The sequence below is a fragment of the Cyprinus carpio genome, chromosome B3 (genome assembly GCF_018340385.1).
Source record: "Cyprinus carpio isolate SPL01 chromosome B3, ASM1834038v1, whole genome shotgun sequence".
Classification (NCBI taxonomy): Eukaryota; Metazoa; Chordata; class Actinopteri; order Cypriniformes; family Cyprinidae; genus Cyprinus; species Cyprinus carpio.
In genome coordinates, this window is record NC_056599.1 from 19761926 (window position 1) to 19780142 (window position 18217).

Consider the following 18217-nt stretch of genomic DNA (forward strand, 5'->3'; position numbering starts at 1 on the left):
TATAATCATGCTTAATATACTTATTGTTTCAGGTTATGTACAAAGAGAAAGACTCAGATTCGGAGGCACAGGTGAATGTGGTTAAAGGCAACCTGACACAGTCTGTCTTACTGAGGAACCTGCGTAAATACGTCCAGTATGAAATCCAAGTTTTGGCTTTCACACGAATTGGAGATGGGCAGCTCAGCAGCCCCCCAGTCTTGGAGAGGACCAAGGATGATGGTGAGCAACCTTTCATGTTTCACCACTGAGATTCAATTTAATGACCACACAGGGAGTTTAAAGGAATACCTCTCCAAAAATGATGTCATTATTTACCCACTTTCATGTCATTCCAAAACCGTATGCTTTTTTTTTTTTTTTTGGAACATAAAAGAATTTTTAATGCAGCTCATCAACAACAGTTCATAGTCACCTCATCTGTTCATCAGGCTGCAAAAACGACAAAAAAACACCAAAGACCATCTAAAAAGAAGTAACCAACTTTTGTGCAATATTTAAAGTCTTCGGATTTCACATAAAATCTTTGTGTGAGGAAAAGATTGACATATAAATCTTTATTATCTGATAATCTTTTTCCTCAGTGACTTGTAAAAAATACTTGCGTCAGTGAGTTGAACTTGAGAATCAAAATCATTGAATACATTCTGACCCTGTTCTTTTCAATAAACCAGTTGGTTCACAAATTGGTCTGATTCATTCACAAATATGGGTTCAACTGTCACCATTTCTCAGGGAATTGCTGGGGAAGATTATTAATGACTTAAATTTGGTTTGTTCCTCATCTAAATAGTGTGGCCTCAGAAGACTTGTAAGGTGTTTTTTTGTGCGTGCATAATTTGTGTAGCTAAAACATCACTGAACTGTCATTGTTTTTAAAAAGCCCACCTTAAAAATATTCCAAATATGGTATTTAATTCTTGTTCCAAGAGAGCCATACGGGTTTGAAACCCATGAGGATGAATAATGACAAAATTTTCATTTTTGGATGAAGTATCCCTTTAATGCTGTAAACTTAAATGCACGCTCCTTGACCGAGCAGTGTAAGTTTATGGGCTGTCATGAGTAATGGGCATTTGCTCTGCGCACGAAGAGTGCACAGATTGATGTGGCCTTGGATTTTATAGAATAAAAAAGATGAAATGGCATTTAGTCTTAAGCTCTTTCAGACACTTTTTGAAGGTCCTCTATAGCCTTTGATGCTTCATTTGTTTTTAGTGTACATTCTCTTCCTTTGTGTTCGTGATTCACTCACTGTCTTTTTTTAAGACTAGATTTGGTATAGACAGGTAAACCAATACAGACAGCACAAACTCATGGCCTCCAAATGTTTACTTTATGGACTGCAACTTAAATAGACTTTGAAGGGCTGGCTGAGGAATTTGAGGAATGAAAGCTTTCAGAAGAGAGGTATGATAGTTTGCTATCCATTACAGCAGTGATTCACTCCGGTCAGGATTAAAGACAAATAACAGTTGGAACTAATGCACTCTTATATGATTGCTATACAGCCAACAGGGCCATAAGGGACAGACTACAGCAGAAATATGTTTTTGGGAAATGGCACAAATAAGGCCCCCCTCAAGGCTGTTCCAGAGAAACAACTGATATACTCAGTGTACCGTGAGATTTGTCAGATAAAGCAATATAGAGCGCACATATAAAGTGCTGAATTGTAATGTATCTCATGTTCAAAGCTTATTTATTTCATTCAAGCATGTTATACTGGGAAAAGTAATATTAAATATAAATCATCTGCCATGAGTTCTTAACTTAGAAATTATTTTGTTATCTAGATATCTCAATGGAAAAGGAGGAAATTAATGGAAATAAAATATTTTACTGAACTAGACGGTAAACCACACATGCAAGACTAAGACTAAGGGGAATCAAATGTAATAGACATTTGAAAAACATATAATTCAAATTCAGATTACAATCCGGTGAAAATCTATCATTTATCTCAAGGTGTAAATGCTGTAAATATATTACTCTTGATATGTTTGCATGTCTGGATCATGTCATTTGTGTATATGGTACTGTTAATATAAATATTATACTGTAAGTCATTAGCTAAAACGACATTATTACTGAATCACACACGTCACATTGTGCACTTTAGCTTGCTTTACAAACCCAAAATCTTATCACAAGAGTGGACGTCATGGGGGATAGCGATAGAAGCCTTTTCTCCCGGCTTGTGAGAGCCTTTTAAAGCAGCCCACTATGTGAAATACAGGGGTCAGCCCTTAATCCAGCCGGCTACAGAGTCACATTAATGGAGTCTACACGCCCGCGGTCAGCTCTGTGCTGCTCTCTGAATAAGAGATAACAGGACTCTTTTAAACGTGGCTGTAAATGGAGCTCCCCCTTGACAGACGCAGAGAGTTTGGGCCATTTCACCGCCGCACATTTATGATGGAAGCGCAGGGCCTGGGTAGCGTGTCCTCCCGTCTGTGCTCACTCGACCTTGCCAGCAATTATCTGTGTGTTTGCCTTTTAAATTCCCCTCCAGAACAGACCTCATTAAGGACTGATGGTACAGCAGCATTTTATCCCGGCCTCGGACGCCGTACGCAGGGGGTTGGAGATGTTACGGGCCGTCCATCTTGTTTCGGCCGGACGCAAGTGATCATTCTGGCTTTTCTCTGTAAACCTAAACATCCTGTGATTGGATTTAATCAGAGCCATATCAGCAAAGCAAGCAGCAAATTGGACGTTTCTTTTTTGCACTGCGATTTGATTAGCGTGCCTTAAAGTCATTAGCGTTCGCACATCTCTGAAAAGATTGGCAGGAAAGTGCGTTTATTAGTGACTCGCTTAAAGAAGTAATTAATAAACGGATTTTCTAATTGTAGGTTCACGCCGAGTAAATGCACTCGAGTCATGAGTCGTGCATCATAAGTAGTTAAAAGACTCCTCATGTGCGTGTAATCTCCATATAAGCCTCATGGCACGCGGAGGGCTGATAGCAGGATGATGAATGTTAGCAATACATTGGCAAGAGAAAGAGGCATCTTGGGAAAAGCACGCTCTACTGTAAGAGCTTCTTCTTGTGGACATGTGTCCCTACGGTCCCACACACTATGACTGCAAAAAGCAATACAAATCAAATCGCTGTCAGATGTGTTAGATTAATAAGTTCCATAATGTCCAGGAAATGAAACATAGAATCCGTCTAACCGACCGCATCGACTGGGGGAATCCAGAGAGAAATAAGGAAGCAGTCGAGAGACGGCACTACTTTGATTGTGTTTGTTCCGCATTTGTACAGCACAGCGATTCACGGACAACACAGCAGTGGTGTCGTTTCCTGCTTATATGTGTGTGTGTGTGTGTGTGTGTGTACCTCAGGCACAGCACTGGCCCACCACCGTTATTGGATTCCCTCCATGTTATCTGTCGCTCTACAGGTGTCCTGTTAGTGGATGTATAGGCCTGTCACAGATGCCTTGGAGAGAGGGGAAAGTGTGTATGTTTAGAGGTGAGAGGCAACAGCAGGGGAAGGAAACATCCCCCTCAATCAAGGCCTTTAGCAGAGCCCTCTTTTAGCACCGGTGGCACACTGTGTCCTTCAGAGTAGGGCGCAACAGTCATTACATCCTCCAGTCATCATTGGTCTCCTCCTGTAGGCAGCAGATCACTCCTTGGCAATGTTTCCCTTCAATCTTAACATACAATGATAGAGCTCTGCTCATCTAGTGGAGCATATGACTCAGTGATGGTCTGCTTTAGGAGGGGTAGAGTGAGAAGGTGTGCCAAGTGGCAGCACTCATGGACCAGCATGGATCTAAATACTTTGGTCAAGGACAAGACGACGAAGTCAGAGGGGAGGATGACCAGATTTTGCAGCTTGTTGGCCCAAAGCTAATCATTAGTACGTATTTTTGGTTTGGTAGGTTTGGATTTGAATTAAAAAACAAAACTGAGGAGACTTTGGCATGTAACTCGTGAAATTGATTTATACTTCAAATTTTATGACTTGTAGAGTAATTTCCCGAGTCCAGAACGGCTCAGAGCATCTTACCAACCACATGGCAATACCCTAGCAACCACCCACAACACCCTAGCAACCACATTCTGTAGTAATGTGCTAACAACCACTTAGAATATCTCAAGGCAACCACATTCTATAGCCTTGTGATCACATCCTGTTAGAATATCTCAAGAAATGACAACCACCCATAACTCTGTGGATAACTCTGTAGCAACACCACCCATAACTCTGTGGATGTTAACAACCTCTCAAAACACTTTAGCACCAACATAGCAACACCTAAACACCACATAGTAACACCCACAACATTCCAGGATCATCTCAAGAAATTACATACAACACCTTGACAACCACCCGTTACACTGTAACATTGTGTAAACAACAACTCACAACACTTTTGCAACCACATAGCAACACCTTTACAACCACCACAACACCCAAGCAACAACATTCTGCAGTAATGTGCTAACAACCAGTTAGAACATCTCAAGAAATATCATAGCAACACTGTGGCAACTCACCACTTTTAACAACACATGTAACACCTTAACAACCACCCACAACTCAGAACTCAGAACTAACGACAACCGCATTTCAAGAAATTACATAGCAACACCTTGACAACCACCCATTAAACCATTGTGACAACAACTCACAACACCCTAGCAACCACATAGCTCTGCAGTAATGTGCAACCAATTCAAGCGTAATGTGCTAACAACCATTTAGAACATCTCAAGAAATATCATAGCAACACTGTGGCAACCACCCATAACACTGTAACATCAACTCAGAACTAACAACCGCATAGCAACACCTTGACAACCACCCACAACACCCTAGCAACCACATTCTGCAGCAGTGTTGTGACAACCACTTTGAACATCTGTAGAAATTACATAGCTACACCTTGACAACACCCAAGCAACCATATTCTGCAGTAATGCGCAAACAACCACTTAGCACATCTCAAGAAATGACATAGCAACACCCTGGCAACCACCAACAACACTCTAGGAACCATATTCAGCAGTAATATGCTAACAACCACTTAGAACACCTCAAGATATTACATAGCAACAATTTGGCAGCCACTCATTACACTCTCACATTGTGCTAGCAACCACTCAGAACACTTTTGCAACTTCATAGCAACAACTTGACAACCATCCACAATACCCTAGCAACCACATTCTGTAGTAGTGTGCTAACAGCCAGTTAGAACATCTCAGGAAATTACATAGCAACACATTGACAACCACCCACAATACCCTAGCAACCACATTCTGCAGTAATGTGCTAACAACCACTTGAAACATCTCAAAAAATGACATATAATAGCAAAAATCAGACAACCACCCATAACATTGTGTTAACAATCTCTCAGAACACATTTGCAACCCCATAGCAACACTTTGACAACCACTTTCCACCAACATTCTAGCAAATCCCTGGCCAACACCCACAATATTCTAGCAACTACATACTGTAGCAATATGCCGACAACCACTCAGAACTTCTTAGCAGCCACAAAGCAAAACCCTGACAACCACCTAAAACATCCTGGTAACCTCTCAGAATACAGTGGCAACATGCAACCGACCACTAATGCAACACTCCTAATTATTCATTCAGACTTCACATTATTTTTATAGGAAAGTGGATCAGAGAACAGTATTTCTGTGCACAGATGGATGGAACATGAGCGTTCACTCTTACAGATGGAAACAGCTGCCTTTTCCACTGACGAGATGTAATCTGGAATATGTTCATTAAACTGACACAGTTTAAATGCTGTCATAACTGTCTCTTTTTCTCCTCATCCCTTATGATTTTGTCTTCTTATGAATGTTACATTTTTTGTTGTTGTTGTCCTTTTCAAATCAGATTTTTTTATAATGACCTTATCCTGACGTAAATACCATTTCAGAGGCTGTCTCAGAGGGCTGCTGCTGCTGCTGCTTTGAAAGCTAAATAACCTCTATTAAAGCTCTCTGATTTGGGCTTGTGGTTCAGCTGTAATTCAAGAGAAAGCTTTAGAGTTCTATAAGGTGTATTGGTGTTGTAATTACTGCAGGAGTCATGTAATGATAAAATCTCATCTTTGGCCTCTCATTTTCCCCTTCAATAGTTCCCGGACCACCTATGAGACTTGTGTTCCCGGAGGTGCGTCTCACAGAAGTGAGGGTGGTCTGGCAACCCCCTGTGGACCCCAATGGCATAATTATGGGTAAGAGAAATAATACTTCAAATCCTGAATTTATACACTGAAGAAATTAAATGTAGAACAAATTGAGATTTTGCCTTTTTTCACAACATATTGTTATCTTATTATTACACTACTGGGTAACACTTCATTTTAAGAACCAATTCTCACAATTACCTAGTTTCTAATTATTAGCATGCATATTCCTAGCATATTAGCTGTTTATTAGTACTAATAAAGCACATATTAATGCCTTATTCTGCTTGACCATATTTTAAATCCTTTAATCTACCCCATACTTAAATGTAACAATTTACTAACTATTAATAAGCAGCAAATAATCCAAGACCATTCACCTAGGAAGTGACTTGTCAGACTAATTTAGTCCATGATTCAGACTGATCCTTTGTATGTATTCAGTCTGATTTGTTAAGTCGGTTTGACTGATTCATTTGAACAATTCTTTGTGCTGTTTTTGTGCATTTTTTAAATATATTGCCATCCTTCTCGTAAGAATGATCACGGCTGACCCATGTAGCCTGGATTCAAGTGGAAAGCTGCTTTCATGTACTTCACCTCACATTAAAAACAGTCTCCTCAGTACTTGATCTGGCCTACACGAGAGCGTGAAATGCATTGGACTGGCAGTATCTGGCTCAGAGCAGAGCCTGTTTCTTTCCTCCGCTCTGTGAATGAAGCCATGTCACCGTGCACCTGAGACTAATTCCTCATATGGGAAGAAGGAGCCAGAGAGAAGAAAATCCCTGCGTTTTAATGAGATTAGTCTGACTAACACCTCAAGTGAATGAAGCTCAGAATAGCCGCCTGCCAAATCATGCTGCCTGTGCAAATCACACCAGAGAAGAATACACGCAATCTCAGCGATGCAAAGATTAGATCCAAACACATTTGCTGATAGAATCCTATTCACAAAGCATTCATTTTGAATAAAATGAGGCCAGTTTAAGCATTTTGATGATGTTTGGGGAAAATTGGGACTTTGTTATGGTGTGTATACTGTAGAAAAATGAGATATGCGTATGCACGTTTCATTTTAGTCTGGAATGTGGCACAGCAAGTTTACCCAGAAGTCTTATAAATCCCAGTTGAAAAATTTGTAAGTGAAATATGGAAGTCTCTCTCTACAATGTGCCACTCACTTTGAGAACCATTCGTCTACCATCTTGCACCAGCTAATGCAAGTTTAGACCATTTAGAAACCAGCTATCATGTTCCCCAAAAAGAAAAAAGCTTCCAGCTTATGATGTTTTTTCAGCAGAGACTTTTGTTTACAGCAAAGCCTTAATGTAATCCTGTTTTCAAAGCCGCTAAAAACTGTGTTGTGTGTTCCCAGAAGCGTCAGCAAACCTGACCGTTAAAGTCCGTGGCTGGGAATGGGAGTTTGCTGTGGATTTTGCAGCAGATCGAATAGTTGTGCTTAATCTGACTCTAGCCGCTTCACTCAAACACAAAAAGCAGAAGGGTCTGACAGAAGAACTGCACAGAAAATTATGTTAAATCAGACCGGAGCTCAGACGTGTGTTGTGAACATAAGCTAAATAGATGTAAAGGCAGGCGCAGCCCCCGCCAGCGGAACCTGGATAATTACATCAACACTGCAGCGCTCCCAGACCAACATGCCACACGCATGGTGTTATTTCACACTGTTTCTATGTCATACTTTGGCAGATCAAGAGATGCTGGTTATGTAGATTGAAGTCACAGAAAGAGCCCCTTCAAAGAGAGAAACGAGATTTCCTGGCATGCCTCTAATTTGCTTCATCTTGAAGAAAGGAAATACATTGAAAGCAGATGTTGATGAGAATGCCGCTTACTGAGTTTCAGTGACTGTTTTTGCTGTTGTTGATGTTTCATTTATTTTATATTTTTTTGCAATTTTTGCTATTTTTGTGTCTTTATCATTAGGTAGTTATGTTAAACTTTTTTGAAAAATATTTGTAATATTTATTTTATATTTAATATAAGTTATTTTCTTTCTGCTTTGTCTATTTTGCAAAAAATACAGAACATTTTAATAAAAAAAAATGGCTTTCATAATGTCCAAAATAAAAAGAGAGATCTTGAAAAAAGGAAATGCATTGAATGACACTTTTGGTGAGGAAGCCGAGATTCAGTGGCCGTTTCTTTTGTTTTGTTTTATTTTGTTTTCTTTGTTTGTTTCACACATTAGAATGTCAATAAGTCGACAGCAGATATATTAAACGTTTTTTTTTTAAATACTTTTTCAAATAAAAATGAAAAAAAAAAAACAGAACATTTTAATTGGACAAATGGCTTTCAGAATATCCCAAAGAAAAGAAATGCATTAAAAGTCAGTGTTGATGAGAATGCCGCTTGCTGAGATTCAGTGGCGGGGGGCTGGGCTTTCCTGCCCTTTCTGCCGAGGCTCTGCCCTTGTGAGTGTTTTTGCTGGCCGCTGCAGGACCGGTAATCACTGGGCAATGAATGAGGAACATGGAGCTGCAGGAGTTTGTGGGGTTGTGACCTAGCCAATCACATGGGCCGATGCCCTCACAGTGGAAACCCTTTCCCAAAAGCAAAGCCCCAATAAACAATGCATGGGTCATAGCCTGTCAGAGCCATGCAAACGAGCTGCTTTCTGCCCACAGTACTCTTTGTATTTCTAGAAATATAGACACAGGCATGGAAGTAACTGGGAAGAGAGGGTGTTTGCGTGTGTGTGTTTGGGGATGAATGTATGTGATTTTCCACTGCCCCTCACGGCTGAAGTGGACATTAGGATGAAATGGCAGCCCCCAAGTGCTGCAGATTCACAATGTGGGATGGCCTAATTTTGTTTTGCACAGCCCAAGGGGGCCAGCATGCAGTGCAAGCATCCTGAAAGATAAATAGATGGTTGAATAATGTTCCGTCTCTCCCACGGCCAAGCTCTGCCCACACATTCCATTTTCAACATGTTTTCCGATAATGTTATCATTTGTTTTGCTGGCGGTTTGCAACACGTGTCATTCCCTCGGACACGATACAGATGGATGCTCAGCAGATCTAGCACAGCACTTCTGTGTCAAACCATGCCTGTTCAGTCTCTAAGTTAGGAATACATGAATTTTAATTTGCCTAAAACATTCTGTATTTTAGCATAATACACTTCTTTTTTTTTTAGTATATGAATGAATGCATGAATGAATGAATGAGTGAAGCATTTATATAGAGCTTTATATAGTTGCAATTGATTGGCAACATACTTATCTATTAATAAAGATAATATTTCTATATTTTACTTTGATTTATAATATACATTTCACTTTTTATTTTGTTTTAGTTACAATTTTTAATATGTGAATAAACAGTGATTCCCAGTATACTCATATATTAATATAGTTATATTTTCTATATTTTAGTATAGTTTATATATTACACTATTGATTAATTAATTAGTTTGTTTTAAATTTTAGTATTTCAATAATGTTAAACAGTGATTCTCATCCAGGGATAAATAAGTAATCTTGTAATGAAAGATATGGACCTTCTGTTTTTGTCCCATCAAATGTTCCAACAAATAACAAACTAAATACAATTATAAAATGATAGATTTTGTACTTTTTCTGCTTCATTTTGAGCGGCAGCTATTGGTGAAACTGTTTTTCACTCACAGAATTGGTCTTTAGTTTAAAAATGAATCATTGTAATGATGGCAATTAATGATAATGCTAAATAATATCCAGTATCCACATTATTCTTCAATGCGGAAGTAAGCCTATGGGCGAGACTTCCGGTTCATTAGCCGCGATAGAGAAAAATTAGTAGAATAACAACGACAAGAAAACAGTTTGCACAAAAAAAAACATGTTTATAATTAAGATAATACATTAAGACACACCAATTTGCAATATCTAGCAGAAAAACAAGATGCTTTTGTAGATGAGACCAGAAGCCAGACCCATAAAATGTACAGATTTACATGAAAAATAAGGTGGATAAAATGAGTTAAAAAGAACATAATTCTTGTTTGGTGTCAGTAAAGGGCTACCTGAGCTGGAACTGTTGTGCTAAAACACAAACAAATTTCATTTTATGCATGTTTGTTGCACATCAGCATTTTGTTTGTGGTTCTTTTCTCTTTGTATTGAATTTGACATTTGGATTAAATTTGATATAAGGAGTGAAGGCAAGGCAGAGGACATCCCCGATGAAAGACATATTTGAATAAAGTCTTTCTGCAGCAAAGGAAAGCAATGACTGCAGATGTTAACCAGAGCCGAATTTAAAGTAGATGCTGATAGACCAAATTTTCCAGTGCACTGAAGCCTTTTTGAAAGCCGTTCGTCTTATAAACCTGCTGTTTTTTTTTTCTAAAGATGGTTTCCCAAATACAAATGGCTTTTTGAGGAGATATTTTCTCCCTGTCCTTTTGTACTTTGAGTTCTCAAAAGCATGCCTCACTGAAAACGACTCTCAGAGTTTGTGGAAATGTTATTCAGACTTTTGATGTCAGTTTAAGCTGTCTCACCGTAGACATGAGAAGGACGGAGGATCAAGACTCACCTCAGACGATCTAATGACTGTTTTGTAGGATACCAGGTAGCTTACCGTCTGGATTCTGGGGATCCCAACCAGTTCATCACAGTAGAGGTGGGCCCTGATACCCGTCAGTTCACCGCCTCCAACTTGACCCCGGAGTCGGCCTACATCTTTCGCATCTCTGCCAAGACGGAGCAGGGCTGGGGAGCACCTGCACAGGCTGTGGTCATAACTACTGAGATCAGAGGTGAAGCAAACACATACAGAAATACACAACACCCATATAGCTTTAAAGGCAGGGTAGGTGATTTGGTTCAAAAACATTTTTTGTTATGCTGGTTGAAAGTCTCTTCATATCCTGATAGGAATCACTAAGTTAAGTGGTCTAAATGTAGCTAAATGAACAGAATGAAAATGAGGGAGGATGAAAAGTGTTATTATTGTAAAATTATTTGCTTTGTACTGTAATGTTATCTCACTGGTGAATGAGACATGAGGTAATCTGACAGCATTGACATCATCTATCATCGTGTAGCCTCTTGTCTGTCTGTATGCATTCATGTGTTTTGGGGGAGGCGTGGCTTCGGAGAGTGATTATGCAGGGAGGGTGGTATCTTATGCTTTCAAAGCTAACTTACTATTGCTAGCCTTTGCAAAATCGCCTACCCTAGCTTTAAAATGAAAATTCACCTTGTTTATTTTCTGAATGCATGTTATTGACTTTATTGTGAAAGATTCATCCATGCATGGTGTAATTAAAATTACATAACTAGATCTTCTGTTAAAACGCCAGACTTTTCTCTGGTGACACGTGCTGGACTTCTGCAATCATTTTGTTTGCTTAAAGCTGGTCCCTTTCCAACAATTGACTTGCTATTTCACATTCAGATCGGCCTTCATCAACAATTAATGGATTGAACCAAGTCCAACATTAATTTAGTTAATGTTTTTATGTCAAAATTCGGAAGAAAAGATCTGTTGCTAACATTGTGACTTTAAACACCATTTGATTTGAATTTGTGAGACATGATCCTGGATCAGTATTCATATCACACGATCCAAATCAATTAAATTATTTTTTTATAATTTTGTTACATTATACATTTTTCTTGATTTGAAATTACTTTTCAGCACATCATGAAGAACAGAAAATAATATTAGATATTGTTTCTACAATTTTCCCAATGGTTTACACAGTAATTTAGTGCCGGTTAAAGGTGCACTAAGAGATTTTTGCCAAACGATGTTGATATTTGAAAGCACCAAAACAAACACGCCCACACCCCAACAGGACCTCGCCCCTGATATCTTCAACACACACGTAGGTACACAACCATGACGATCGCAAAAATCAGCGATGATCACACACGTAGGTACACAACCATGACGATCGCAAAATAAGTTGTGTTAAACGAAGCAAAATCAATGTATTCACCTGTCAAGAAAAAAACAACGCAACCTCTGTGTCCAAATTCGAGCCCTTCCCACTCCTTGAGTTTCTCTCCACCGCTGGAAAGCTGCTCCGATATTTAAGCGGGTCCTGCCTCTTGCCTGATTGTAACCCTTCTTTTTAATGTTTTGTTTCTCTGATATTTAACTCTTTTTATCTGCCATCTCTCTCTATATATAGCCCATCTGCTAATATCAGTCCTGATCACTCAAACTGAGCGCTCTCTTCTCTCTGTCATCACAAGACATGCCCCTTTACTGCTGATTGGCTACAAGTGTGTTTTGGAAAATCAGCGATGATTTTTTTTTTTTTTTTTTTTCAAAAATCGCTTAGTGCACCTTTAATGTTAACATCATAAAAGTTTGTCACTAATAGCAAAAATAGATTTGTAACAGAAGCATTACTATTGGGGTGCACCTAATTGTTCGGACGGGTGAAATCGACTTCAGAAATAGATGCTGGTGGTGTTTCAGGAGAAAAGTAGTTATCCACAATAGACTGGAAACTCACATTCACGTCTGGCTACGTTCTAAAACAGCTACTTTTCATGGTCCAAACCATTCACCATAGATATAAACGGATCATATTTTCCTTAGAAGCCAAGTCACATTACGGAATTAAAATGGATTGATATTATTTTCTGTTGATTCTAAGCATTTATAGAAATTTAAAAAAATGCATGCATGATCCAAATCATTCTTTGCTATATTTTAGACTACTAAAGACTCATGATATGCAGCCCAACTGCTGCACTGGTAATAAAGGAATCAATTCCAAAACAGACAGATAGTTTGGGTTAAAGAGAGTGATTACATATCATCCTTTGACCTCCTGAAGCTGCTCGATTGGTGCTTTTAAATTCTGCATGGACAAGGCCATTGCAATCATGGCTTTCGATGGCTTTCATTGCGCATGATCTGCATCTTTAATGGTGGTCGATACCATGCACCTTTAAATAAACAATTATGCCTCTCCGTATTGATTTTTCCCATTAAAATCGATGAGGTTATGCAGTCGCGTGTCACACAGGTGGTGGGAGGTGGAGAGGCCAGGGCGAGACCCGCTGACTGATGCACACATGAGTAGAAGAGTCCTGTCCTGTGATTAAGAACAGTCAGCAAGACCAGCCTGACCCCTGAACTCACACTTCACATCTATCTCTCCTCCATCAGAGCGACCGCAGCCTCCACGGCAGCTGCGGGTGCCTCAGGACCACGTGCAGTCCCGCAAATTGCAGCTCAACTGGGTGCCCGGAGGGGACGGCTCCTCTCCTGTCCGTTACTTCACCCTGCAGACACGGGAGCTGCCCAGAGGAGACTGGCTCACCCATTCTTCTGCTATAAGCCACAATTATACCTCCTGGGAAGTGGACAGGTGAGCTGCCATTTCTCAACTCCCACAATCCCACAAACAACAGTACCAAGGGCTTTACCCAGAGACTGGCCTCCAATGACCCTTACAGAGTTGATTTTACTCTCCGCTGCTTCGAAGCCACATGTGTTCCCCTGCAGGGCTCATGAGGGCCGTACAATAAGGGCAGTATGGAGGGAGTGTTATTAAATGCGTAGGAGCCTTTTTTCCTCTGCAGCAATTTATGATACTCAATCCAATTTGAGAGAGTGAGAAACAATCAGTACGTTGGGCTACAGGCGCTCCAGCTTTTTGCATATGAGTTATGTCGGATCCGCAGCTATGATTATATGGGCAGTCGAATAGTATTTTATATGCATTCAGAGGACCATCTCATCTTGATTATGATGAGTCCCCTTTCTCAGTTGAAAACTCTCTCAGCCATCAGCTTTTGAGTGCTTTTTTAAACAGCCAGATTGTTGCTAAATGGATTATTCAGGACTGATTTGTGTCTTTACCAGCTGGAGGCTTTTAGGAGTGGGGCACCATGGGAAAAATATTCCCTTTAACCAAGCAAATACGAATAGCAGAAAGCCCCCTCGTTTTGGAAAACACCGTGCAACTCATCTCAATCGACGGAGATCGGTTATGAAACCTAAACGACATGTTTAGTTTGTTAATGAGCCCAATTGGCTTGTGCAGTGCATCTTGGGTAAATGGGAAATGAACAAATGAGAAATTACAGTGAATTTTTTTTGACATATTCCCTTTAGTGTCAAAATCAAGAAGTTTTGTGCCTGTGATTTTCAACACAGTGGTTGAAGAAGGCTAAGGAATAGGGCTGATGTGATTATTTATGAAGTGTATGTTATTATAATAATTTAAATTATTAATATGTTATTTTTTATTTATTTTTTTTACTTTTTTTGAATTTAATTAATTATACTTAGCGTTATTTGAAGAATGCTAGACATTTTGGCTGTGCAATTATGACAATAGTAATTGTTTATTATTGTTAATCCTTTAAAATTATATTATAAATGTATATACAGTATAATTCCTATTTTATATATTATATAACAAATAAGAATAATGTTAATATATTTTATTATATTATATTTAATTAATTGTATTTTTAAAAATATAATTTAAAAAAACAACTCTTTTTTTCCCCCCTGTTCTTCAATGTCTGCTTGTACTTATTTGAAAATTGCTTGAAACTTGGTATTATTAATCTTAAAAAAATTGCTTTATCCGTTCCCCAATTGTAAGTCGCTTTGGATAAAAGTGTCTTCTAAATAAATAAATGTAAATTTTAATTCAAATTAGCTAAAGAAGTCTAGGAAGTATGGCTGTGCAATTATGACAAAAATAGTAATTGTTGATTATTTCCTTTGAAATTTAATTGTGATTATCTATATAGTATATATTATTATATTAATACAAATTAAAAATTACATATATTATTAAATAATAATATTAATATATTTTATAATTTAAATAAAATAATAAAATCTAATTAAAAATACTTATTTTTCCAATTAATTGTGCAGCCCTATTAAACTGCATTCCCTGACATAATTTACCACCACCTCAGTTGTTTATAACATAGTTCTGTTTTTATGAAGTGGCATATGCTGCACTCATGTCTTTATATGAGCTCTCCGATATGAAGTGTTTCGTATCAAATTTCCATCTTCACCTTTCTGCCTCAAGTGCCTTAAGATAAAACTCTGTAATTGCCAATGCGTGCCCTTGGGCTTCAATGGATTGTGTCCCTGACATTTATAGATACTAGCTCATACATGCACTGCTGAGCCACATCATTTGTGATGGGAAAGGTCTTTGTCCAATATGAGAGAGCTCATGAGCTGTGCAATCCCTCAGGCTGAAACCCTTCACTTCATACAAGCTCAGAATGATGGCGACTAATGACGTCGGCGACAGCAAGTACAGCCAAGAGACGGATGCAATTACCACTTTACAAGATGGTGAGTAATAATGAGCGTGTTGTATCTACTGGCTTTGGTTGATGCGCTATTGATTCAAATAAAAGTCATAGAGGAGCTACAGTCTGATCTGCACCATTTACTTGCAAACTGAAGTCTTAGAACTAATTTAATTCTGTCATTTTTTACTCACCCTTATGCTATTCTAAATTTGTGTGACTTTCTTTCTTGGGTTCAGTGGACCCCTAGTGGGCCATGAGGGAGTGCTAGGTCTGTGGGAAAGTTCAGAATATATATATATATATATATATATATATATATATGTATATATAGATATATATATATATATATAGATAGATAGATAGATAGATAGATAGATAGATAGATAGATAGATAGATATATATATATATATAAAGTTCCAGTGTACAGAATATGACATTATTTCAGAGTTTAGTTTACTAAGAATTATTTTAGACAGTCAACATTTAATTTTTCTCTTCAGTTCTAACATATGTATCTAAAAGTACCTTAGAAATTCGATAGAACATATATGTTCAAAGTTAGAGTAAACTTACTGAACCTGATAAAAATTCTAACTTTAGATGAAAATTTCAGATGGCACTTAGAGCCTTTTGCATCTGAACTCTTCATATATATATAAGGCCAGCCTTTAAAAATCCTTCTTTTGTGTTCCACAGAAGAAATACAGTCATACAGGTTTAGAACAACATAGTGGCAAGTAAAAAATGACTGTATTTACTGAACTAAGAACTTGCCTAATGGGATATCTTGTTGTTTATGTGTACTTATTATCAAATGTTGTTTTCTGTGCATCTGCAGTTCCTGATGAATCGCCCACAATTCAAGCCGTCAAACCCTCCACGACAACATCCGTGCTTGTGCAGTGGCAGGTACGCTGATGCCGGCCCACCCCGGGTCGAGTGAACTCCTGACCCCCATTACGTTTATCTGATAGCCAGATAACAAACCGGCTCAGGCCTGTGAGAAGAGTAGTGGCATGTTACAGGCTATCACCAGTGAAATTACAGCCCTGTTCTGTTTAATGATCTGGCTTTTGTCAATAGGTAGCCTCGCCTCGCTTTGAGCGGCCTGGCAGGCATCGCTTAGTATTCCTCGTGCAGGTTTGCATAAATTAATGGCATGCGGTATTGACACATTTACAGGCTCGCAAAGGGCTCCGCCAAGCCCGGGATAATTAATACCCACGCACGACAGCGATCCTGCAATCTGAAGGGATATTAATTAGTAGCTGAAACCTTTATTCACTGACCTATGAGTCCCGGATCTTCTCACTACTGTCTGTTTTATCAGCAGAACCGTAGGCCGAGTTGATTACGCTCTGCTCTGAGCTTTGTTAATTACCCACTGACTGAATGGCTCAGAAATTAAATCCTCATCTTTTATTTATCTTATCCATTTGACGGCGAGCGTCGCGCACGGATGCGCGATGGGAGATCAGTCAGCGCTGTCTGTCAGTTACGGCCAGGACGGCTTTTTATCAGGGTGTGCTTTAATAAGGACCGTGAGAACAGCTAGTGGAATGTGACCTTTAATTTAATCTGTGCCTTTGCAGACGCCCAAGGAGGAGAGTGTGAATGGGGTTCTGGTGGGCTATCGGCTCTACTACCGCGAGCTGCAGTATGACAGCGCACCGCAGGAGTCAAAGCGGGCCGTCAACAGCTCCTTGCTGCGCACCGAACTGACAGGTAACTAGCGGGAGGAGGCTCTCCTCTTGAACCAGAAACGTCTGCACAGAGGCCTGATTTATAGCTTGAGTGCTTCTTTGAACACTTTAACCCATTCCAGTTATTGATAAAAAGGAATTCCTTAACAATTTTTACCTCAGCCTTTTTGATGTGCGCTTTTGCGCAAAGATGAATATTGTATTTCGCAGCTAAACTCTCAGAAAGTAAGACGAGTTTCGACATGAAACACAATCAGTGTTAGCAAATGACAAAACTCACATTAGTGCTGTCAAACGATTAATCACGATTAATCGCATCCAAAATAAAAGTTTTTGTTTATATAATATATGTGTATGTACTGTGTATATTTATTATGTATATATTGATACACACACATACACATATATATTTAAGAAAAATATGTTGTTTATATATTAAATATATTTTCAAAATATAAACTGTATGTGTGTATTTATATATACATAATAAATATACACAGTGCATACACATACATCATGCAAGCAAAAACTGTTATTTTGGATGCGATTAATCGTGATTAATCGTTTGACAGCACTATTTCACATTAATACGCTGAACATTGTGCAAATCAGTCGAGTTTGAGCGCTATCAAAGTGTTAGGATGCTCGTCCTCCCTGCAGTTAGAGAATAATTTTCCGACGGATGGCTGGGTGTAGGTGAACTCATTACGCGCTCAGGCTGTGTGAGGTGCGGAATCATGAGTTTGAGCTCAAGTGATCGGCACTGAGCGCGCCAACGGGCTCTTTTCCGCAGCCCGGATCCGGCTGCTAAATCTCCTTTGACAAATTGGACTCAGCAGTGTTGACAGCATTTAAATGCACAAGCTCGGAGCAGCCGAGCACGGAGGCATATTTAATTCCTTTCCCTATGTTCTGCACCGGTCAGGGCAGGAGTGCAATATCTCTCCTCTGCTCTCCACTCGTCTTACATGTTCAAATCTGAGGTCTGTTAAGTGCCGAATGTGCCTCCCTGCTGAAATCACCCTAAATGCCAAGAGGAAATTACCGGAGCTATGC

At 39.1% G+C, this 18217-nt stretch overlaps 1 protein-coding gene across 6 annotated transcripts in view; it reads left to right on the forward strand.

The window, feature by feature from the left end:
- Positions 1-18217, forward strand: part of LOC109061437 (protein sidekick-1-like) — a 297368-nt gene that overhangs the window by 257547 nt on the left and 21604 nt on the right. For all 6 annotated transcript variants that reach the window (XM_042720114.1, XM_042720116.1, XM_042720118.1 and 3 more), the window contains 7 exons: positions 33-222; positions 6129-6227; positions 10759-10953; positions 13329-13530; positions 15394-15497; positions 16297-16367; positions 17051-17183. In XM_042720114.1, coding sequence (XP_042576048.1) covers positions 33-222; positions 6129-6227; positions 10759-10953; positions 13329-13530; positions 15394-15497; positions 16297-16367; positions 17051-17183 — 994 coding nt within the window. The remainder of the gene's footprint in view (positions 1-32; positions 223-6128; positions 6228-10758; positions 10954-13328; positions 13531-15393; positions 15498-16296; positions 16368-17050; positions 17184-18217) is intronic.